The sequence below is a fragment of the Podarcis filfolensis genome (assembly GCF_964270895.1).
Source record: "Podarcis filfolensis genome assembly, chromosome: 1".
Taxonomy (NCBI): Eukaryota; Metazoa; Chordata; class Lepidosauria; order Squamata; family Lacertidae; genus Podarcis; species Podarcis filfolensis.
In genome coordinates this window covers 53,387,535-53,410,890 of record NC_139604.1, presented here as the reverse complement: position 1 = coordinate 53,410,890, position 23,356 = coordinate 53,387,535, and the positions used below count along the sequence as shown (strand labels likewise).

Sequence of the window (23,356 nt, the reverse complement as noted above, 5' to 3'; positions counted from 1 at the left end):
TAATTTCATGCAAACAAGGTGTATCCTGAGCAGATAACCAGAGAAACTTGGTCCCTCATTTATCCCCGATACCTGCAAACTGGATTTCTCTTTAATTACCGTATCCATAGCAACCAGGGCCAGATTTAGGTCTGATGAGGTCCTAAGCCACTGAAGGTAATGGGACCCTTTATATGTCCAGCTGTCCTTTGTCAACAACAAATTGTCATTTTTTGTGTGTTGAATATATGCTATATGGTAATTTATGGACCTAATAGGTATCTGAAGCTATTTGCACATAACAAAATATGTATTCTATCAAAGTAATTGTTGAACTGAAACACAATTAAGAAGTATATTAATGGTGAAATACAGTTAAGAAGTATGTTAATAGTGGAAATAATTACCAGTGATATTTTAGGGAACAGGCTAGCAGGCGGGGCCCATTACTTACATCATAGGAGCCTACACAACACAAAATACTGTTGCTTATTTTATTTGTTTTTTATCTTATATTTTAGAAATGTACATCCAGGTGTGTTTTTTTCTTTAGTTTTTTTGGGGGGGCAAGAGAGTGGGGCCCTAAGCTATAACTTGTTTAGCTTAAACGTAAATCCGGCACTGATGGCGATGGAAACTCGTGATTCTGCTCCCGCTCCCGAGCTTCTCACCCCATCTTACTCGGCCTATGTTCCAGGGTCACGCCCCAGCTTTGGCAACAAGCGCGGCAGCTTGGCCCGCTCGCCTTCATTTGAGCGGGCCGCCTTCCCTTCTTCTCCGCCCCTTCTGTTGGTTGTTAGGCACGTGGTGCAAAGCGAGCACGCCGGCTGGCTGGAAAGCGCAATTTCGCCCGAAAAGCGCCGGCTGCTGCGTCCCGACTCTGCGCGTCCGAGGCGCCCGCCTTGCGCGCCCCTGTTTCCCCTGCGCTCTCCAATAGGGAGCGGTAGGAGCACCTTTGCAGACCTCCCCGCTTGGCGCTCCGAGAGCCGGGAAGTGATTCCCTCCCCGGCGCCAGCGCCTCGGCAGCAGCCTTCAATTTCTCCCGCTCTTCTGGAGATCCACCCCCCGGCGGATCTCAGCAGCCGAGGCGTCGGCGTCGGCGTCGGTTCTCCCTCCCTTCTTCCTTCCACCTCGCTTCGCCCGCCGGGTCTTGCGGCTGGGGGCTGGGGCTGCCTCTCCCCAGACGCGCACGGACGCCGCGGGCGGAGGAGAGCGCGCTTAGCTGGGATGGCAGCGGGTGCCGCGCGGGGCTGAAGCCGGAGCGGCGCCCGCCATGGCCAAGCAGTACGACGTGCTCTTTCGCCTGCTGCTCATCGGGGACTCGGGCGTGGGCAAGACCTGCTTGCTGTGCCGCTTCACCGACAACGAGTTCCACCCTTCGCACATCTCCACCATCGGTACGCCGGGGCGGGTAGGGGAGGAAGAGAAGTCGGGGGGGGGGATCTGCCAGCCTGGCCTCTTCCACCGTCTCCACCGGGAGCGGGGACAAAGGCGGAGGAGGACCGACGAGATTCGCCCTCGAACAAGAGGGAGCTGCAGCGACTCCTTCGTAGGGCATCATCGGGGGCCCGGCTGGAGGGAGGGAGACCTCGTGGGTCACATTTGCGGCCTTGGGAGCATAGCTGCTGGACTGGGGAAGAGGGGAGGGGTGGCTGAGTTGCATCGCGCGTAAAGACACTGCGTCTTTGGCACGGATTAAGATGAGTGTACCTGCACAGTTGCCCATAGCAAGCCCCGAGAGGGAATCGCCCCGGGCGATTCAGATCTGAGGCTCAGGCTCCCTGAAGCAAAGCTGACACCCCCTTACTAAGGCAGGGATCGCGAAAAGCGCCCCTTCTCCCCGAAATCCCGGTCCCCCCTTCTGTGCCTTTGCTTCCAGTTACCTGTTGTTAGATGCTGCACCAATACCGGGCCTTGGCTCCTGCGTCGCCTGTGTTGGGAGCTAGTTTTTGTTCAATAACCGCCCGCCTCTCCGGTCACTGTTGCTGCTGCTGCTAAATGCAGTAATGCCAGCTCATCTCAAAGGTGAAAATAAATGCGACGTCATTGTTCGAAAATATGAGGTAGGCATAACACCATGAGTCATATGGGGGTGGGGAGCGGATGGAAGAGAGAAAGCCAGAGGGAAGGCAGACCCGTTCTGCTTTCTGAAATCCCCAGTGGTGGCTATGCTAGTCCCAGGGAATAAAGTCGGCTCCTCATGAGCTCTTTAAAAAAAACAGCCCTCTGATAAGTCCTACGTGAGCCTAAATCCATAACGTGGAATATGCTTGTTTCTTTGGAGCATCTGCTTTTTTGTGGGTTTTAGCAGGCACATATGTGTGCTGAGAATCTGGAAGCAGCTACTGTATGAGCCCGTTCTATTTTTAGACACAGGAGTGACTTGTGAGAGCACGCTGGTGAGCTCAGAACATAACACGCAAAGCATCCTTAAGAGAGACTAAACATTGGATGTGCCCCATTTTTCTGAGTGATGTGCAGGGCATATCTGAAGTGGCCAAGAGCAGATGGGATAAAGTGGGGTTTTAGCTGTTTGTAGTACCAGGCCTTTATATTTTGCTTTTATATTCCGCCTTTTCTCCAATGAGCTCAAGGCAGTAGAGATTTTTGGGTGGTTTCTTTTTGCTTTTGCAAGGGGGTTTAGTTGGTTGGGAAAGACATTGCCTGCTTCCCCCCTCTCATTTTATTTATTGGGAGTGTAGGTGTTTTGGCCAGTTGAGGGGCGGTTCTGAGCATCACCAGTTTTTCTTCTGTGAAATGGGTACTTTATGGTGCGTTTGACAGTTTCTTAGATTTTAGAATACGTCCTTGCGCCCCAAAAGGTTGGGGTCCCCTGCCACGACAGCTGCACCACACTAGCTCCAATGGTTTGCCTTTACTGTTGGACCCAGTGTGCCTCTGGATACCAGTTGCCAGAAACTGCAGGTGTGGAGAATGCTGTTGCACCCGGGTCCTGCTTGTTGGCTTCCTATGGTCATCTGGTTGTCCACTGTGAAAACAGAGTACTGGACTAAATGGGCCTTGGCCTGATCCAGCAGGGCTCTTCTTCTGTTAGCTCTGTTGGTCATGAAACACATTACAGTGGTACCTCAGGTTAAGAACTTAATTCATTCTGGAGGTCTGTTCTTAACCTGAAACTGTTCTTAACCTGAGGTACCACATTAGCTAATGGGGCCTCCCGCTGCTGCTGCACCACTGCCGCACGATTTCTGTTCTCATCCTGAAGCAAAGTTCTTAACCCGAGGGACTATTTCTGGGTTAGCGGAGTCTAACCTGAAGCATCTGTAACCTGAAGCATCTGTAACCCGAGGTACCACTGTAAATAAAAAGGGACCTTTAAAAACATGAATGGAGGTTCCCAGAGAATGACCTCAGTCAGGCCCCACAGTTCTGAAATTAGGCACAAAGCTTTCATCTCAGAAGGTGTGACTCCTAGCGTGCCTTTCATTTTTAGAAATGTAGCGAACGTCCAAAAATAACTTGTAGATCGTGCAGGATTTTTTTGGGTGGTGGTGAGATAATGAAGCATTGCCTGAAATGTGGTAAAAGAAGGCTGCGGCTGAGCTTCCCCACCTGCCTCTGACTTCACCTGCCGAGGGCAACATGTTGATGTTTTCCTGTAGAAACATTCGTTTCTACCATTGTGCTAGGCATGCATAACCTATAGCAGGGGTGGGGAACATTTTTTTTTTTCAGTCCAAGGGCCACATTCCCTTCTGGGCAACTGTCCTGGGGCCACATGCCAGTGGGTGGGGCCAGAGGCCAAGGTGGGTGGAGCAACGAAAGCAAATTTTACGTCTATACAATAAGTTTGTACACACACTCATGCACACGCTTCTCTATCCTCCATCCAGGCAAGCAAAAGGCAATGCAGGTTTTCAAGGACACATTCCAGGCAGTCAAAAGTATTCAAGGAAAGGGTTAGGGGTGTGGCCTGGGGAGAGAAGGTGCCATATAGAGAGGTGTGATTGGCTGCATTTGGCCTCTGGGCCTGAAGCTCCCCAGCATGTCCATATTGACACAACTCCATCTGAAAGAGCTCTGTAGCCCATATCAGGCATAGGACTTGCAAGTAAGGCCAACATGCATGGGGGGGCATTAGTATTGAAGCTATTAATTTCAGATTTGAGTATTTTGTTAGTTTGCAAGCTTATGATGGAATCCATCTGGAAAGTGAGAAGTTCCCATTTTCCTCCGTCATCCCATCTGTTTGGGACTGATGGGTGTTGAAGTTCAGTAGCGTTGGGGTGGAGGACACAGGTTTCCCATCCCTGCCGTACACTGAAGAATTGCATATTCCAGTATTTGGCTTTCTGGCCAATAAGTTACTTTCCTATCATGGTCTATTTTAGGAAATAGGATGAAATTCCATTTGCTTCCTGTTTAATTGCTTTTGTAGTCAGTAGTCAAGAAAAAAGTGAATTGGGATTTTTTAAAGAGTAATTTGCACCAGAAAATTTTCAGTTTGCATTGGAAAACGTTCATTTGCTCTAGAGAGTGGTCTAAGTTAGCAAGTTTATATTACTTGTATTTAGTAAACCAAGCTAAAATCATTGACACTGCCAAGCTTGCATAATATTTGTTTGCAGTTGGCACCCATTGTTACTAGCAAACTTATGAAAATGAAAATTGTCCATACAGAAATAAAGCTCTGTTTTTCAAAAGCTTTATTGGAACTTCTGGTGCTAAGAAAGCAAGATTTTCTGCTTAGTCCCATGATTTCTTGAAAATCATGCTTTTCCGAATTCCACCCAATTCCTCACTCATGATATGCATTTGCATCCATATGTTACAGAGTCTTTCCTCTCTTCTGCTCCTCCAGTTGCATAATATCCTCCAATAAGTCACTGATTCTTCCAGTAACTTATCTGGCCAGTGTGCAGGCTTTAAGCTTTATTATAATTTGTAGAATCCTGAGGGTCACCAACTGAAGCCAAGTGTAAAATAGTGCTTCAGGAAGGCAGACACGCATTAAGAATCAAGCGCATATTCAGTCCAGGGCAAAAATCCATTCCTGGTTTTTTGTTCAAGCCCTTTAATTTAGCGAGGGAAGTCTTTTAGTTGTTGCTATTGTCAAACAATTGAGAAACACTTACTGATCTACTGCAAAACACCCAGAGATCTACCAAGTGGATTGTGGCCTACCTTTTACCTAATGCTGCTGCCGTCCAATGTACCATGGGAATAATGGTAGTAAACAAGAATGGCCACTTCCATTTCCAGGGTGTGCCCTAACTACCCCATTTGTAGGCTTGTAGCAAAATATACTACTCACAATGGTGTTCACTCAGGGAGATTACCTCCTTTTAGCAGGGGTGGCTGCACCAGATATTTGTAGGACTCCCATCAGTCCCAGCCAACATGGCAATGGTAAGGAATAATAGGCGTTGTAGTCCATCAACATCTGGAGAGCCACAGGTCCCCCACTCTGCTTTATAGGGAGGAAATCAGGTATTAAATAAGTGATTCCGGAGGTATTTAACCAGGTATTAAATACCTGATTCCGGAGCTTTGTGCTGGGTTGTCACCAATATGCTGATGACACTCAGCTCTATCTGCTGATGGATGGCCATACCGACTCGATCCCGGACACACTGGCCAGATGTTTGGAAGCTGTGGCTGGATGGTTTTGTGGGAGCCGATTGAAACTAAATCCTTCAAAGACAGAGGTCCTCTGGCTGGGTCGGGATGGTATGGGGATGAGGGACCATCTCCCTTCTCTTGCAGGGGCCCGATTAGTGCCATTGCCTTCTGTTAAGAGTTTGGGTGTAATCTTTGACGCCTTCCTTTCCATGGAGGCGCAGGTTACAACAACAGCCAAGACGACATTTTTCCACCTTCGCCGCATCAAGCAGTTGGTCCCTTACCTTTCCCACCCCAACCTGGCCACAGTGATCCATGCGATGGTCACCTCTAGGCTTGACTACTGTAATTCGTTCTACGCGGGGCTGCCCTTGAAGCTGTCCCAGAAACTCCAGCGGGTGCAGAATGCTGCAGCGAGGCTCCTCACAGGGTCTCTGCTATGGGAGCATATTCACCCAGTGCTTTTCCAGCTGCACTGGCTCCCGGTGGAGTACAGGGTCAGATTTAAGGTGCTGGTTTTGACCTTTAAAGCTCTTCACGGCCTAGGACCCTCGTACCTACGGGACCGCCTCTCCTGGTATGCCCCATAGAGGACCTTAAGGTCCATATATAGCAACACCCTAGATTAGCCTCAACCAGAACCAGGGCCTTCTCAACATTGGCTCCAGCCTGATGGAATGCTCTGTCTCATGAGACCAGTGCCCTGCGGGATCTGATTTCTTTCCGCAGGGCCTGTAAGACAGAGTTGTTCCACCTGGCCTTTGGCTTAGAATCAGTTTGATTCCCTACCCCTCTTTCTTTTTCCTTTCTCCTCCTGTGAAGAGGCTGCATTCTAATGTTTTAATGTTGTATCTTAATCTTTTAAATTGTATTTTAATCAACTTGTTTTTATTATTGGTTGTTAGCCGCCCTGAGCCCGGTCTTGGCTGGGGAGGGCGGGGTATAAATAAATTATTATTATTATTATTATTATTATTATTATTATTATTATTATTATTAAATGGTCTTCATTCAGGTGAGTAGGCAGTGAAGACTATCACTAGGTTGGGTTTTCAGCCCCCACTTCCCTATTCTCCTGAGGTGGAACATTAGGAGGCTTGCGGAAGAGTGGAGTTAACAGAAGTGCCACCTCTCTTGAAAAGCTTGTTCTTCATGTGACCTGCTGCTTAGATCTGCTTGAACTTAAACCCACTCAGGTTGACCATGGCCGGTTTTAGCCAGGTAGCTTGTATGTATGAATAGCTATGTAATGGGATATGTTCCTCCTTGAGTTTATATTTTCTCCAGCAGTGGACCATTTCCAAAACGGTCCTGTTCTCCCACACGGTGACGCAAGCACATAGTCCTCATCTCCGCTAAGTTAATGAAGTTCTAATTGTGACCACAGAGCGAGTAGAAAATGCCTTGCAGAGTACAAAGGATCACTTTCAACTTGTTCCTGCTTGGTGAATCGTGCACGATATGTGAGTCACCCTCAGAAAGCTACACAATTTTCTGAGGAGAAAATAAACTTAATCTTGGATCAGGGAGCTTTTTTTTGTGCAGAATGCAAGGCTTTGTTTTGCAGGATCAGGCCAAGTGTCCATCTAGTTCAGCAACCTGTCTCCCAACAGAAGCTAGCTGGGTTCCTGGAGGAAATTCATAAGCAAGGCATGAGGGTCACCATCCCTTTTGGTTTGCAATCAGTTTCTGATAATTGGAACTATACTGCCTCTTAACATTTATTTCTCATAGTTAACAACCACTGGTAGATGTAGGAACCTGCCTCACACTGGTCCACCTACCTTGGTCTTCTCTTGTCTACCCTGATAGGCAGCACCTTTCCAGGCTTTCAGATGGGGCACTTCCCTCAGCCATGTCTGAAGATGCCAGCGATTGGACCTGGGGCCTTTTCCATGCAAAGTACCTGCTCTCCCATTGGGCCACTGCCTGTTTTGTAGCCTCTAACCTGACCGGTCATAGATCTAAAAACTGTTGTCTTATGGATTCACTTCTGGGTTCGATTGCCACAGTTATTTAAGCTATAGCTGACATGAGGAAGGCCTCATGCAAGGCTTATAAAGCTGGTACAGTCAATTAGCTCTACCCTTCCCTGCAACAGAAGAAGGGCAAACTCAGAAGAGAAATATTGCAAGGCAGCAGGTAGGCGCTGCTTGGTTTGGGCATATGTGTTAGGGCTGAGGTGTTTTGTCAGCCAAGCTTTCTCGCACTGTGGCACACCACCTTGGAAAGACGGGTTGCGTAGGAAGCTGTGTGCAGCTTTGGTGGCATTTAACTTGCAGTCCCCTGTGCTGTTGAAAGGTACCTGCTTCTTCAGCAGTGTGGGCAAGCGGCTGCAGTAGAAACTTCAAAGAAACACACAGAGTCTTTGGTGCTTTCTGCTTTTGCTGGCTGTCTGCAGAGAACTGGGGAGCTGGGCTGTTGTTCTTATACGAGGAGAAAAGGCTTCAAAAGAATCTAGACCGGATCACAGATAAGTTGAAGTTGCACAGCCTACCAAGGTTAGATCTCCAGCCTCTGACAAAATGAAGGTGAATTCACTAGTACTTTCCCATGGTTCCTTTCACGGTTATGTTCCCTACTCCAGTAAGATTTTCTTGTCTTGTTTTTATACTACTTTATACACACACACACCCCATGGCTGAGCATGCAAAGACAATATATATTAGATTGTATAGTAAACTATTCCTTTATGACCCACATTGGCCTAGACCAGAGGTGGACAGCCAGCGCCCCTCCATATGTTTTTGGACTCCAACTGTCATCAACCCCACCAATGGCCAGGTCTAGCTCTGGGATGGAAATAGCCTTGGTCACCCTGGTGGATGATGTACTCTGGAGGGAGGAAGGATGGAAGGAATGCTACCCTGTTAGTATCAAAAGCCACTGAGAAGTCCAGGAAAGCTATCAACCATAGTATCCTTCTGGGTCAACTATTGGGTATGGGACTTAGTGGACACTTTATTACTTTTGTTCTTGTTGTTCCATGATGGAAGTTCTCAGGTGCTAATGTTGGGCAAATCTTACCCTGTGCCCTATGGCTTTCAGGGTGCCCCAGAGCTCTGTTTTGTCTTCCGTGCGTTTTAAGAGCTGCATGAAGCTACTGGGAGAAGTCATCCAAAGGTTGATGACATGGAACTCTGTCTTTCTTTTCCATCTTCTGATATCAGGTTTTAGAAACTCTAAACTGGTGCCTGGAGGCAAGTCTGAGATGGATGAGGGTGAACAAGCAGAGGTTAAATCCAGGCAAAACGGAGGTGCTGTGGGCTGGGATATTCCCCAGATGAGGTTCCACTTCACCTAAAAGACCCAAGTCCACATTGCAAATGCTGCTGGCTTGGGTGCTGAATAGTGAAGCCCAAGTAGTATCGGTAGCTAGGGTAAGGTTCCAGGCATCCCTGTTTCCCGGGGACAGTCCCCAGATTTACAAATCAGTCCCTTGACAAAATGCATCTATTTAGTAGGAAGTTGAAAAGTGTCCCCGGATTCACTGAAAAAAATCTGGTAACCTTAAGCTAGGGGTGTGTTTCATCCATTTCAGCTGGTATGCCAATGGTGGTCATTTCTGCAGAGGACAAAATTAGCCACAGTGATCTATTTCCAGACTAGACGCAGATAAGGCACTCTGCATGGGGCTGCCTTTAAATAGTGTCTAGAAACTTCAGCTGGTCCAAAAAGCAGTCGCCATAGTCCTGATGGGTATACTGTTGTCAGCGTCAACAACATCTATATTATAGCAAGTATACTGGCTTTGTAGACCCATTTTAAAGGGCTGGTTTTAAACTTTGAAGCCCTAAAAGGTTTAAGCTGTGAGCTGTCTGGCAGCAGCTGTGACATCTTGCCCACACACTGAGACCTCAACCAGAGGCCTGCTTGGTGTGTTCACCCCATATTCTGTGAGATTGGTGACCATCAGAGTGAGAGCACTAGTCTGAGTTGATTAAAATGAGCTCTGCCTAGCTACTGACTCTGCTGTAGTGTTATGGAGTTTGTATGAATATGTCAACTGCTCAGAAGTTTAAAAGAACTGTCAGCGCTGTATGGCAAGGCCAGAGACAGGTTGGGCTGATGGTGAGAAGGAGTTCAGCAGAGAAGGGAGGATCCAGCTCCTTAACAATGGTGATCTACTCTTAGATTGTGTGTGTGTGAATGTTGTTTGCATATTCACATCGTGGGGTGGTTGTGCAGTAGACTGAAGGGAAGATAGATATGGGGGAAGAAATTCAATGTAGCACCATGGCATTGGTTCCGTCAGTGCAAGCATTTCAGCTCATCAGATGGAATGATTCCCCCCCCCCCTTCTCCCTTCCCCCAAGCATTGTTCTGGGGGAATCTATCAAGCCCCCTAAGAGCCAATTTTTGGACGGGGGGAAGCAGTGTTGCACTAGTGGAAGGACTTGCACAATCTTCTGCTAGCAGGACTCCATTGAATCAAGCCCAAGGAAGATGCTGCACGTGAGAAACACGTACATGGATATTTGTGGGTCTCCATATATATGTTCTAAACATCACATAACCTAATTACACTCATCAGAATCTACTGGGTAGGGATGGAGTCTCCCTTGTAACTTATCTTTTGCTTTTGTTATTCACAGGAGTCGATTTTAAAATGAAGACTATAGAAGTAGATGGCATTAAGGTCCGAATACAGATCTGGTAAGTGATTTTAGCTATTGCAATGTAGATCTTCGGACAGAGAGCTGATCTGGGAGACCAGATGAGAGTTCCTTGGTGTGAATACATTGTGAGAACTTTGATGAGTTGCCCATTCTCAGCCTCAGTTCTTTTATCTGTAAAATGGGAATGGCAAGTAACTCAGCCAGCAAGATTGCCATAAAGTGAACATGCAGAGACTGTAAAGCACTCTCCAAATGACGTGCTTGGTAAATTATCAAAAGTACAGGGAATCAATAAGTGGTTATTGAACACCATCTGCAAAGAGAGGTCCAGTAGGACTGAGAGGGAGAGGCCATTTGGGTTCCTTGGCAGTAATGTAACAGGCTGTTATATACCATGTGTGTAGTGTGGCCTTCCTGTGGTTGCCTAAATGGGGACTGGGGTTGTTTTTTGGGATGTGGATTAAAGCTCCATGCCTAAACTGCAACAGAAGCCATTTCAAACTATTATTGTTGTTATTTCGAAAAACCTACTTCTTTTAGGTAGTGTTAGTGTGACCCAGGAAGTTTTCCACTTTATGGTGTTGGTTTCTAATGGGTGTGTGTGTGTGAAATACTGGAGTGGGGGTCTTAGCATTGAAAGAACTAATTAACAACAAAAATAAGTCTTTTTAAAATGGGACATGGATGCTTTGTTGTATGTCAGCATGAAAATAATGATATAGTATATCTTTTCTGGGAAGACCCTAGATGCAATTGCCTTCACAGGAGTAGATGTAAAACAGCCCAGCAGGGAGCAGTCAAATCGCATAAACCTCCATAGCTGAAGTGATCCTGTGTGTTCTTGGGTGCCTGTACTGCAAGGAAATTACCTTGTGACAATATTAGTGACGATGACCATTTGTGGATCAAAGAGCAAGTCGGTCATAAGATGATACTGCAGAGCAACAATTAGTCATGCCTTATGACGACTTGACTGCAGTTTAGCACAAATCTGCTGTTTGGACTTGTCTTCTGACGTGGCAGAAAGTTAAGGCTGCATGTTAGGAAGTGTGTTTGGCAGCTACTTTAGCAGGGGTGAGGAGGAGGAATTTGTGCAATGTTGAGAACTGCTCCTGGCTATCCCATCGCTCACTTTGCATAATACAGAGGGTGATTTGGGATAACGGGGCCCAGTCCATTACATCAGCTGAGGCAGTTACCATTTGGCTCCTCTTCTCCCTGAACTATTTCTGTTCCAGCTGGTCACTCTAAGAACTACTATGTAACACTTAAAGAACTGGTGCCCAACTTTTCTTATTTTCCTCTTCCTTTTTCCTCTTGCATCATGGATCTTAGTTTGCAAGCCTGTGGGTAGTGGCTCTTTTGTTCTTTAATCACTTTGGAAACGATTAGCAGAATCCCAACAGTGCACAAGGAGACCTCAGCTTGCACAACAGGACTTCACCTTCCTCTCCTCTCCTTGCAGCCCCTTCCCCCCTGCCCCATGCTAAAATCTTCTCTGGAGCTTATCCCAACCCTCCCGTGCTGATTTTGCAGCAGGGAGGAGAGGGTGGTGAAGTCCTGTTTCATAAGCAGAAGTCTGTTCCACTCACTCATGGGCAGCGCTGGATACAGCCCAATAGCTGATGATAATAATTCCCTTGTCCATGTGAGCGCCAACTCTGCTGCAGTCCAGATGGATCATGTGGATAAAAATTGCAGTGCATGGCCCTCAGTCTGTGTGTAACTTGGAGTAACTCTAATGACATCTGCTTTTGTTCCAGGGACACTGCAGGTCAGGAGCGATACCAGACCATCACGAAGCAGTACTACAGGCGAGCCCAGGTAAAACTGTTTTCTCCTAGACTAGAAGTAGCACAAAAAGCATGGAGAGACCTGGGGAGGACTAGCTGACTTTTGCAGGAATTGTCCCAGCATTGGACTCAGTGCTATTTCTCTGACATCTTCATCTGTTGCCAGAGATACAAGCATAGTGTAACCAAAATTCATGGAAGTGACCTGACAGAGGTGGACATTCTCTCCATTTTTTGATATTGAGTGGAATTAAACATCGTGCTAAAAAGATCGTCCTGCTGAATTGAATCTCGCCTCCCTTTCACCCATGCACTATTCTAGGGGTTTTCCCTACCCTCCGAAGCAGAATTGGGGGGGCACATGGAGAGGAGGGGGTAGTATTGTTGCACCAGTGGATCTTGTTGCAGTAGCTTCTGCAAGTGCAACAACTTAGTTGAATCCAGACCATAAGTTCCTACTTGGAGACAGACACAGAGAGAGACACACAACTTTGGGGCTAATGCTGACAAAGGTTAGCACTGGAACACAGAAAGGGTCCCAACATTAAACCTCAGCTAAATTGAAAGGCAGCAAGCCAGCAGTCCCGGGTTGGGGATATCAGATGGCCTTGAGGGCTGAAGACAAGCTGCATACTTTAGGAATTTAGTGTTACTGATGCTATCTTGGTGCATAAAATGCAGTGATGTTGGCCCATGAGAAAGCAGTCCAAAAATCCACAGATTGCATGCAGCCTTCCCCACGCAGCCTCTGCCTGTAGGGTGGGCAGAGTGGGAGGAGGCAAGCAGACTGATAATGCTCCAGGGAAAGGCGCTGGCTGCAGCGATCAAGATATCTCTCCCCTCCGCGCCTTTCCCGTGGGGCAGAGGCTGCGTGGGGGAGGCTGTGTGTGTGACCTGTTTTGTCTTTGCGCAGCTCCATTTGTGTGCGAGCGGCGCAACGTTACACAGAAGGAGCGCGAGGCGCGATGTTTCACTGATGTTAAAGACACGGCAGGGAGGGGATATTACTTCATTCGCCGCGCTCCTCCTGTGTAACGTTGCGCCGCCCGCACACAAATGGAGCTGCGCAAAGACACTGCACGGCAAAAACGGACTGCCTACAGCCTCCCTCCCCACTGTAGGGCGGGCAGAGTGGGAGGAGGCAAGCAGACTACAGAGGCCCCACGGCGTGCCACTACCAGGAGCTGCAACTGCTAGAGCAAGTTCCGTATTTATTTTTATATTTAATTGCTATATTCTGTGGATAAGACAACCCATGATTTTAGACCTAAAAAAAAAAGATTAAAAACCTCGTCTTATAGATGGAAAAATACGGTAAATGTTGTGCCCCCTGACTGCTGCCTGTAGGTCACCCGTTGCCTGCCGTTTGATGCCCTGAGCCATAGTGGTGCTAGATCTCTGAAACATGAAGCCTAGTGTATAAGGAGTGTTTAGTAAAACTGCAGCCAAAGAAGCCTGCCATATTTCTGCAGGGAATGCAGACTGATTAGCCAGGTCCCCAGGGGGAAAGACTGACATATTCATTAAACAGTTGTCTGTTATCTAGTATGGTGGCAGCCTGCTCTGTAACAATCTTGTAGGAACAACTGTCAAAACACAAATGCTTTTGGTTTATCGGTAGTAGTTAAAGGCCACATCTGCCATGAAGGTTTCACAATGAGCTTGGCCTACATGCAGATGCATGCAGAATCTAACAGGACAGAAGAAAGAATAATCCCCAAATGTCTAGTTCCTCTTCTTCAACCCTCCAGCATAATTCCTGGGCAGAGGGTGCATAGGGAATGTCCTATTAAATTAACAGTTACACACACACACACACACACACACACACACACACACACACACACACCCCTTCCCTGTAAGTAGAAGTCATTTCACCATTGGGTTTATGTTGCACGTTTTACTCCATTCTGTTTTCTTGACCTGGTTCTCTCCCCAGGGGATATTCTTGGTGTACGACATCAGCAGTGAGCGCTCATACCAGCACATCATGAAATGGGCCAGTGATGTAGATGAGGTAAGCAAGGAGGTCTCCCTGCTTCTTCCCCCTATTGTTGGGGACTGTTGGCCCCAGTGTGGGAGAAGTTGCCATGGCAAAATCGGATGAACTGCTCCTGCTTAAGGCCTGTGTGTGTATATACATGCACTCTCTTGTCTTGAGAAGCCTTGTTCAAACAGAGAAATAGCACGTTTGGCTTAGGTGCTTGGTTTATCTAGAGATTGTAGAATTAAAATAGCCTCGGGAATTCAACAGACAGTCCGGATATCCTTGAAAAAGACATAACACTTTTGGGGTGTCCTTATTTCCTGTAAAATGACTTATACCTTGTGTAAGCTCCTCAGTATTTAGCAAGTGCTAACTAGAAGATTATGCAGGGACTAGAAGAACATCTAATAAACCTTAACCATGTTTTAAATCTGAGCTGTATTATGCCATCTCTGCTGCGACAAAAGACTGTTCTTTATTTTTTAATAATAACTATTATGTTGTTTTGCATGTAAACCATCCAGTGAATATTTATTGATAGGTGGCTACGTATATAAATGTAATAATAAATAAAATACACTGCTGTTGAATAACTGATGGAGGCATCTTGGATACTGCCAGGGTGCTAACTTTGTGTCCTTGTGCACATACATTCTGCCTTTACACTGTTAGGGAATTTTTATAGATTAGCCTTTGCCAGGTTGGTGCCCTCCAAATGTGTTGAGACTACAAGTCCCATCAGCCTCAGCCAGTCCTGGGGCTGATGAGAGTTGTGGTCCAGAACAACTGGAGGCACTGGGCTGGTGAAGGTGGTGCACATTTTGACATGGTGACTCTTAACACTGCCACAACTGGCACTGAAGTAATCTGCTGCTTTTGCAGTGAACTTAACGGGGAGATGAACAGATCTGGACTGAAGGAGATGCTGTTGGGCATGTGCGATCAACTCTGTTGGCCCCTGGGTTTGGGGGGGGGGGATTTTCTAGCTGCCCTGTTTCTTTGATTGGCTTTGGTCTGTGGAAGCCTTGTTTTCTGTAAGACCATCCTACGATTCTTTTAATTGCTTTGTTAAGATCAGAAATGTGTTGGGCGGTGCCATTTTCCAGATGTTTGTGTTGCAGTGGTGGAAGAAGCCATTTGCTATGAAAATTCTCTGCCCTGTGCAACAGTTAAAAGGCAACAGGAATGGTGCATTTGACAATCCCAAGTCTGAACAGTGCCGTACAGCTCGGCTTTTAACTATGCTGCTTCTAATCTGTGCTGATTGGGATGGGCTAAAGTCTCTCCCTTCTCTCCAGTATGCCCCAGATGGCGTCCAGAAGATCCTCATTGGGAATAAAGCAGACGAGGAGGAGAAGAGGCAAGTAGGCAAAGAGCAAGGCCTCCAGGTAAACTTCTTGGGTAGCTGCTAGTTGTTCTCCTTTGAGACCTAAGCCTCACTCATAGCAGATGATATAGTAAAACTGACAGTGCCAGGTGGGTCAGACCATCTACACTGCCTAGGGTCTCAGACAGGGCTCCCTCATAGCCCTACCTGAAGATGACAGGGATTGAACCTCAGACCTTCTATATGCAAAGCAGATGCTCTGCTACTGAGCTGTTTCTTTTCACTCAGGCCTTGTAAATAATGATGTGGTCTGGGCCTCTCTGTTTTTTAAATCTGTTTTAACTTTGGCGGTGCAGTGAGTTCTGCTTTCGTTGTATTTATGTTTGTGCTTTTTATTTAAATGGTTTTATGTTTTAAATGGTTTTTGTAATTAATAACTTTGAGATGCCCAGAGAACCTTGTTATGGTATGGCGTACAAGTGTCCACTTGCCAGGCAGGCTGCAATGCTAACCGAAGGCCTGGTCAATGGCAGTCTCCATGGCAGCTGTACTAACCACAGGCATTTTTATATGGCTGTAGTGGCAGCCCCCATATCCTCCATTTTTAGTGCCTTGTGGGAAACTTATTGGGCTCTGGGGAGGGCATTATTCAGGAACCTATGTTTGATTGAAGCCAACTTGTTCCACACGGTACCACTTCAAACGGCAAAGGGGGCCTCATATGTTTGGATCTTGCCCCATACACCTCTCCAACCAAATTCCTCTCTATAAGACAATGGCATTGTCAGGAACCCTTCTTGCTATAGGATAATTTCTGTTGTTGTTGTTCAGAAGCACATGCAGTTGTGGGGGACCCCCACATAGTCTGGTATAGTCAGGAACAGGTTGATTGCCTCATCTGCTGTGGGTGGGAACTAGGGCAGAGTCTGATCTAGAAAACTAGACGGCAGGAGCAGTTAAATTTTGTCAACGTCCAGGAACTTGTGGAAATGGGTTCTGGAAGCTAGTCTCCTTCTGGCATAGACAAGCTCTGTTTTACAGCGTTCCCGGGTCACTGTTTATATTAGAGATGGCACTGGGGTCTGGAGCTGGACTTCATTCTACTAGTTTTTCCAGCCCTGGTTAATCAGAGAGACACGCTATGCTTGTAACAGTGCTCTTTTTCCCCAGTCAGAAACTTCAAATGTTACCTAGCCTGTTTTTTTTAAAAAATAATACAAGTTATCTTCTCAGTCTTGGAGGTTGTGATGTAAGAATGTTCTAGTTTCTTCAGATCTGTACAATCTATTGACAGTCACTATTACACCTGTATGTAAAGCTGTCGGAACTTCTGTCTTCCAGCTGGCCAAGGAGTATGGCATGGATTTCTATGAAACAAGTGCCTGCACCAATGTAAACATCAAAGAGGTAAGAACTCTGCATATGGACCTTCCAGGTGTCTGGTGCTTTGCAGCCAGTGTATCACCTTTGCAGAGCAAGTGGAGATACAGAACAAAAGAGAGTTCATGGTGGAATAGCCTTGGGCTCACTTGTAGTTTTTGACCATAGCAGCCAGTAGGCACCTCACCTTTGGGAGAGAAAGCAAAGTTGCACTATATATTGTTGAAAATGTAATCTCAGAAGTACTTAACACTTATGTATGGTGGTGTACCTGGATTCACACACACACCCCCCATCTACTGTAGCCTTTCGTGCCATATCCCATATCTGTTCTGGATGGTCTCTAAACCCTCAGGAGTGGGCTACAGTGGGCAGCAGAATTGGCAAAAATGGGGTCCATTGGATACGCCCCTATGTGTGATAATGTTAGCAGTTAGTGTCAAAACTCATACATAGATGGAGCAGGAGCCCACTGTTGATCTCAGTGGGACATACTTAAGCATGCATGTAACTCTCCTGCTTAAAACTGGATTGTAAGTTGACTCTTGCATGTAGCAAATAAAAATTGCCATCAAGTGGGAAACCAAACTGAAAGTTTGAGAAGTAGTTTTTTGTTTTTTTTAATCTACCTCAAATGTCTAAAACATTTAGACATGTGCACCCAAGCACACTAGTAAATACATTGTGGGCTAGTAACTTGTGTAGACTTGTTTGCTGATCAAAAGCTATGTACTAAACCTCACTTTTTAAAAAAACAACAACAACCCTCATGTCTTTCAGTCTTTCACTCGTCTGACAGAGCTGGTCCTGCAGGCCCACAAGAAGGAGCTGGATGGACTCCGCACATATGTGGCTGATGAACTGAACCTGGTTGAGCTGGAGGAAGAGGCAAGCAAGCCAGAGGGCACAGAGCACTCCCCCAAGACCTGCTGGTGCTGAAAGCCTCCCAGTGCTCTTACTTTTCTTCTGTCCCCCAGTGCAGGCAGAGAGGCTGCCACCTAGAGAGGGCTCCATCTCTTTGGTCTCTGGTTGCCTGCCTGCCTGCCTGCCCACTCTCTGCCCTGCTGGATCCTCTTTGGATTTCCTGGTGTTTCTCCTTGATTGGTGATTTCTGTTGTTCCCCCAAACTCCCTGGATCCAAATCTCTCTTCGGGGGGGCTCACAATATGCAGAACATCACCCCGCCACCTTTGCGGAAGAGCTGTGGTTGGCGATCGCAGCAGCCGAGGCCTCTTCAGCAGCCTCTCAACCTCCAGGTGCTCTGCAGCCTTGCCCTTTTCCAGGGGGCAGCTGAGCCGGTTGGCTTCTGTGCCTGGGTGCAACTAGGCCTGTCCTCTGAGAACAGGGCGCTCAAGGAGGGAGGAATGTCCCGCTTCATTCACTCTCCTCCAGACAGGCCGTTTGCTTGCACACCCTCAATAGCAGGCCTGCTGAAGGCTTGTCCGTTTGTATCCGCCCCCGCCCCCACCCATACATTGCCTTGCCATTTCAGCATCTGCCCTAATGCCTGCATAGCTTTGTGCAGGGTTGGGGCTTTGCGGCTGTATTGGATACAGTGTCTTGTACATACCTGGCTGCCTGGAGGTTGTTGTTAAAAAAAACCTCTCACCACGGCACCTCGCCAAATTGGGGCTTGTTCCAAAGTGCGCAGTGGCATCTCTTGCCCTGCTAAGTGTAAGCTGCTGGGAGCAGCAAGAGTCTAGCCCTGCTGGGAAAAGGGGTAGGATGATGGAAATTTGGGGCTTTAAATTCAGACTCGCCTTACCAGCTGCAAAGAATGTTTGCTTCTTCCCAGGCGAAACTAGGCTCCTATTTTGTAACTCCTTGGAGCCTTGTATTGCACACCAAGCAAAATCCTTGCCTACTATTATTTACTCGAAAATTTTGTAGGGCATCTTCGCTTGGCTCCCCTTGGGTATCTTTGGTGGTGCAGGTACATCAGGCACCCGCTTAGCCTATATCCCTGCACCAATGGAGGCAGAGAGCCCACCCTATCTGTGTGTCACCTGTGTGGAACTGGCTTTGAGAGCCCCCTTGCAATGACTTTCCCAACTATTCACCAAAGCGCTGATATGGAAACACACTGTAATCTGTGCATAGAGCCTTCCCTCATTTGTTTCTTCTCACTCTTGAGATCCAACCTGTAAGAAGTTGCTCAAGACCCTTTCGTGGGCTCTTTTTAGAAGTTCCTCCACAGAAGGAATTTCCTTGGAAGCTCAGCCTGGTAGATTCCAGGGTATCCAATTTATTTGGTTCTTTTGCCATGTGCTGCTTAACATGGCTTGATCCGAGCAAACTGAAACCAGCCTGCCTGCCTGCATGTTGTACCAGCATCCCCCTCTCGCCTTGACATGCTTGGCGGGGGAGGCCTAAAGACACTTGGCAGTATGCCATGGTAATTCTAATCTATATGCGCCTGCCTGCTCCAGAGTAGCTGCTCCCTGCGTTCCAACACCTTGGGGAGGCAAAGACTCCTTTCCCTTCCTACGTACATGCCAGCAATGGGCTACATTTGCGGATCTAGAAAGGATGGGTGTCAACCAGAGGCTTTCTGGGTGGAATGGCGGTGCATAAGTCCTCCTGCTGCCTAGAGAGGCTGCCTTTGATGGAGGAGGTGGGGCTTAGGCACAATCCATTTGAGCGATAGAAAATGGTTCTTATATCCATGTGATGATCTGCCCTTCCCTAGCCAGGTCATACCAGAGAGCAGACTGATCTACATTTCCCTGCTCATTTTTCCTCTTCCTCCTCCAGTTGGTTTTGTTGACTTTCTCTCTCAGAGCAGATGAAAAATATTTTTACCCAGTGAAGGAGAGGAAGGATAGTAGTGGGAATAAAGTTGGCTGCACTGGGATGCTTGTCCTGAAAGCAAGGGTGCCTTGCATTTCCAAAAAAGGCTCCACTCTCAAAACCACCAGTTTTACCTCTTTCTTTGTGCTGGGTGGGTTTGAACAGGTATCAAGCCACTGGAAATGTAAGGGGGAAACAGTGGAGTTCTACACACAGTGCCTGCTGTTGGCAGGAGCAGCTCTCCTGTAGCCACAGTCCCCTGGGAAGACCCCAGTCCCAGGGTCTGGGAAGAAAGAGGCACGAAACGGCTTAACCACAAGGGACCGCTTCCTGCAAGACCTAGTGTGAAGCTGGAGATATTGTAGACACTAATTAGAGACACACGTAGCTAGTAGCCTGTTTAGTTTTTGAACTACAACTCCCACCATGCCTGACCATAGGGCCGTGCTGGCTGTGACGGTATGAGGGGAGCTGGAATCAAACAACACCTGGAGGACCAAAGCTTCCTCCCAGCCATGATGTAGTAGGACCCAAATTCTGTAAGAATAGGTGAAAATGCAAAGAAACGAGGACTTGTGCAGGTGGGGAACTAGGCATCTTTGCCCTGAGAGAGGAGGCATGTAGAGACTGAGGGAAATGGATGGGCCACAGCAAAGGAAGAGCTTTTTTGCCTCTTTTGTAAGCCCAAACTGTTGGGCTGATTGGTTGAGGCCTTGCTGGCTTTGGGTTGGAATGAAGACTGAGGGCCAATCCTTGCACAGAGAGTCTACGTGGCCTGTGTTGTCTTCTCTCCCCACCCCCTGCTCCTGTTTTCTGACTGGATTGCACTGCACCCAAGGTGAATGGGCATGCTGTGAGTGCAGAAAGCAGGTTTGCACGACTACTTAAACCTACAGCGTGGAAGGCCTGTGGCAGCATGCAGAACTGCCATGCTAAGGCATAAGTGTGATGAGAAATGTGGAATAACTCACTTGGCATGTTCTCAGTGCAACTGGGAAACAAAAAACAACAACAGTGGCTAGCTAGTTGCCTGCAGAGAGTGGTTGTCTCTTGCGCCCAGTTCTTTAAAGCTCTGTTGCTAGAGCTGCTCTCAAGGTGGTCTGCCTGAAAGGATCGAAGAGAGGGGTGTCATTCTGTCCCTGAAATGAGCACAGGAGGCTTCCCAGTATCTCTGGCTCTGCAAGCTAGGAGGGCCCAAAGATGTCCCCACTGTAGCTCTTCCTTGCCTGCTGCAATTCAGCATCACATCGGCGCTGCTTGCTCCACCTAGGACCTAAGACCATATCCCACCAGTATAATAGAAGCTGGGCTGCTGATGCTGTTAACTATAACGCACAAACTACTAGACTCCAATGTAATCTTCACAACACACAAGACCAGAAAGGGGAACAGGTGAGGAGCTCTTTGCCTTGCTTATGGCATGAGCTGGAGTCCTTATTGTGTAGAGTCAGCAATGGCCTCTTAACTGGGTTGAACTCACAAACAAGTGGTTGACGAAGCCTCTGGCTCCCAACACTGAGCAAAATGAGCCACACTAACAGTGTGCATTCTGGGTCATTAAGACAACTCTTTCAGTGCGAGAAAAGCTCCCTAATCAATGCTGATTTTTCTCTGTGCAGATTGGAGTGGTGCTCTCAGGAGGCCACAAAGTGCTTCTTGGTTTCAGGCCAGTGCTTGGGGAAGGGAAGATGAGTCTGGGAATCTAGCACTCTCCAGTATTCTGAGGCTCCCTTCGTCCTGTTGAGTCACGGATCATTCTGTCTGTAGCGGAAACCGTTGCATATAAACTTGTCATGGGATCCAGCCAAACTTAGAACTTTCTGAATCCTCTGCTGTGTCTGTAATTTGTGGACTTTGCACTTTGACTGGGTTTCCTTGTATGGCCTGTCATTGTAACTCATGATTTTAAACAAGAAAGATCTTTACAAAAATAAAGATTCTCAAAGTGGTTGGTGGCTGCTCTAGTTCCTTGCTGGGTGGCTAACCCGGTCCTCTGCAATGAAGAAGCTGTGTTGCTGCTAAGAATCTCACTTGAAGTGAAATCTAGGAGGTCAAACAGCAAATGCTTCCCTATGTAGAGAACACATTCAGAGCAGAACTATGTTTAATTCATGCTGCAAATGGGCTCAGTTGCACAAGAAAGGAGCCAAAGAAGCAAACCAGGGGTAGAACGGATGTAGCTTGGCGCAAGCATCAGTGCCACCAGCTTTTGTCCAGAAAAATTGCAACAAGCAAGGATTAGTTCTGCCTACATGGGACCACCTGGAATTGGCAGAGTCCTGGAGTGAACATTATATGTATTTGCAGCTATTTTTGTACTGTAGCAAGGAATATAAAATCCCTCATTCAAAAGGAGACTGCAAGAGCTCAAGCTGCCTGCTACTCTCTGCATCAGTTTACTTGGGTGGGGAATCTCTAGTCTGCTAATGTTTCTGAACACCTTTTGGGCCCTAGTCTTCATAGTCAGTCTCCAGGGGTGATGGAAGTTGTGGGTCAACAGGAGGACCACAGCTTAGATGTTTTCGAACAGATGCCGCAGGATAGTGGCATATTGTTAAACCCTATCTCCCTCTATCTTTAAATCCTGCAACACTACAAATTTAGAGGAAGGAAGAGCAAACAAGTCGTCATCCAGAGTTTCCTCCACACCCCATATTCTCTCAACAGAGTGAAATGTTGTAGGTTTTCCTACAGTAGCTACATCTGCTGTTAGACAGTGGATGTTCAGAACATCAAGTTCTACCTCCTCTGGTGGAGGCATTGTGCCTCTGAATACCGGCTGCAGGGAATCACGAGTGGAAAGAGTCCCATCACACTCAGGACCTGTGTATGGGCTTCCTATAGGCATCTGGTTGGCTAGTGTGAGAACAGGATGGGCCTTTGGCCTCACCTAGCAAGGCTCTTAGGCTGTGTTTTAGCTAGGTGTACACAAGAATGTTGAGCTGGCCGTAAGCCTGTATTGCTGTCTGCCCTATTTGATGCACTCAATTCAGGCAGGGGGTGTGTGAATGTGGTTTCATAGTCTGTAGTATAGAGATTTCACATGGTTGATGTGTCTGTTTGGAGTCAGACAAAACAGCTCTTTGTGCTTTTCATGTTTAGACTACTTTGCTGAGGCACTGAGGTAACTTGCATTAAGGTAAGTCCTCCATCCTATATTCTTTTTTATTATTGTTCTGCTCATCAGCAAAATAGTAATAAGCTCCCAGAGCGCATCTTGCAGATCCATAAAAACAAGACAATCCCTGCCCTCGGGCTTACACTCTAAAAGGCACAACACAAAATGAAAATTGATCAGGAGGGAAAAGGAAATAAGCAAGCTCAAGTACCCGTTCTTCTAAGGGCCAGCTAGGATAGATACACTTTACTGGAAGGAGCCAAGAGTTGCTGGTGTCTGAGCTGTGCTGGTGGAGTGGCCCTGTATCCCTTCCCTCCTCTGCTACAGAAAAATATCTGATCTCTGTACTTTGGTTACATGCCCCAGCTTCCTCTACTTGAGCTTACAGGGAATCTGATCCAGCTGTTAATAATTCAGCCTGCTCCTCCTCGTGGCAGGAGAAGCAGGATTCTCATTAGAGGTTTTCATTATCAAGCTGTTTTTGGAAAGGGGATGTGCATTGCAGCAGTGGAAGTAATTTTTCTTTTTTCCTTTCAAAATACTGCTATAATTCTCAGAACAGACCTCAGCAGTCAATAAAAGAACTATTATGGGAAAGGTCTGCATCTATTCTAGGTTGACACAAGACATGATAAATACTGTAATGCCAACCCTACTTCATTGAACCATGAGACATTTCAGGGCGGTTGTTCTTAACTGGGCCGGGTCTCATTTTGGGATGAGGGCACTGGAGGCATGCCATTGTTTTGTCATAATACTTGTTCTTAATTGAAAATATAC

General features: G+C 47.1%; 1 protein-coding gene across 1 annotated transcript; it reads left to right on the top strand.

The window, feature by feature from the left end:
- The first annotated feature begins 819 nt into the window (after positions 1-819).
- RAB15 (RAB15, member RAS oncogene family) lies at positions 820-21,406 on the top strand. Its single transcript, XM_083591663.1, has 7 exons — positions 820-1,376; positions 10,158-10,218; positions 11,945-12,005; positions 13,914-13,991; positions 15,260-15,349; positions 16,630-16,695; positions 17,449-21,406. Exons 1-7 carry the CDS (start codon positions 1,253-1,255, stop codon positions 17,605-17,607), a joined length of 639 nt encoding a protein of 212 aa, XP_083447789.1. The 5' UTR covers positions 820-1,252; the 3' UTR covers positions 17,608-21,406.
- Positions 21,407-23,356: the final 1,950 nt, after the last annotated feature.

Bases quoted from the DNA above. Each gene is read 5' to 3' on its own strand.
- RAB15 (XM_083591663.1), top strand. From the start codon at position 1,253: ATGGCCAAGCAGTACGACGTGCTCTTTCGCCTGCTGCTCATCGGGGAC. The intron at 1,377-10,157 runs GTACGCCGGGGC...TGTTATTCACAG, and splicing joins TTCGCACATCTCCACCATCG to GAGTCGATTTTAAAATGAAG. The intron at 16,696-17,448 runs GTAAGAACTCTG...CATGTCTTTCAG, and splicing joins CCAATGTAAACATCAAAGAG to TCTTTCACTCGTCTGACAGA.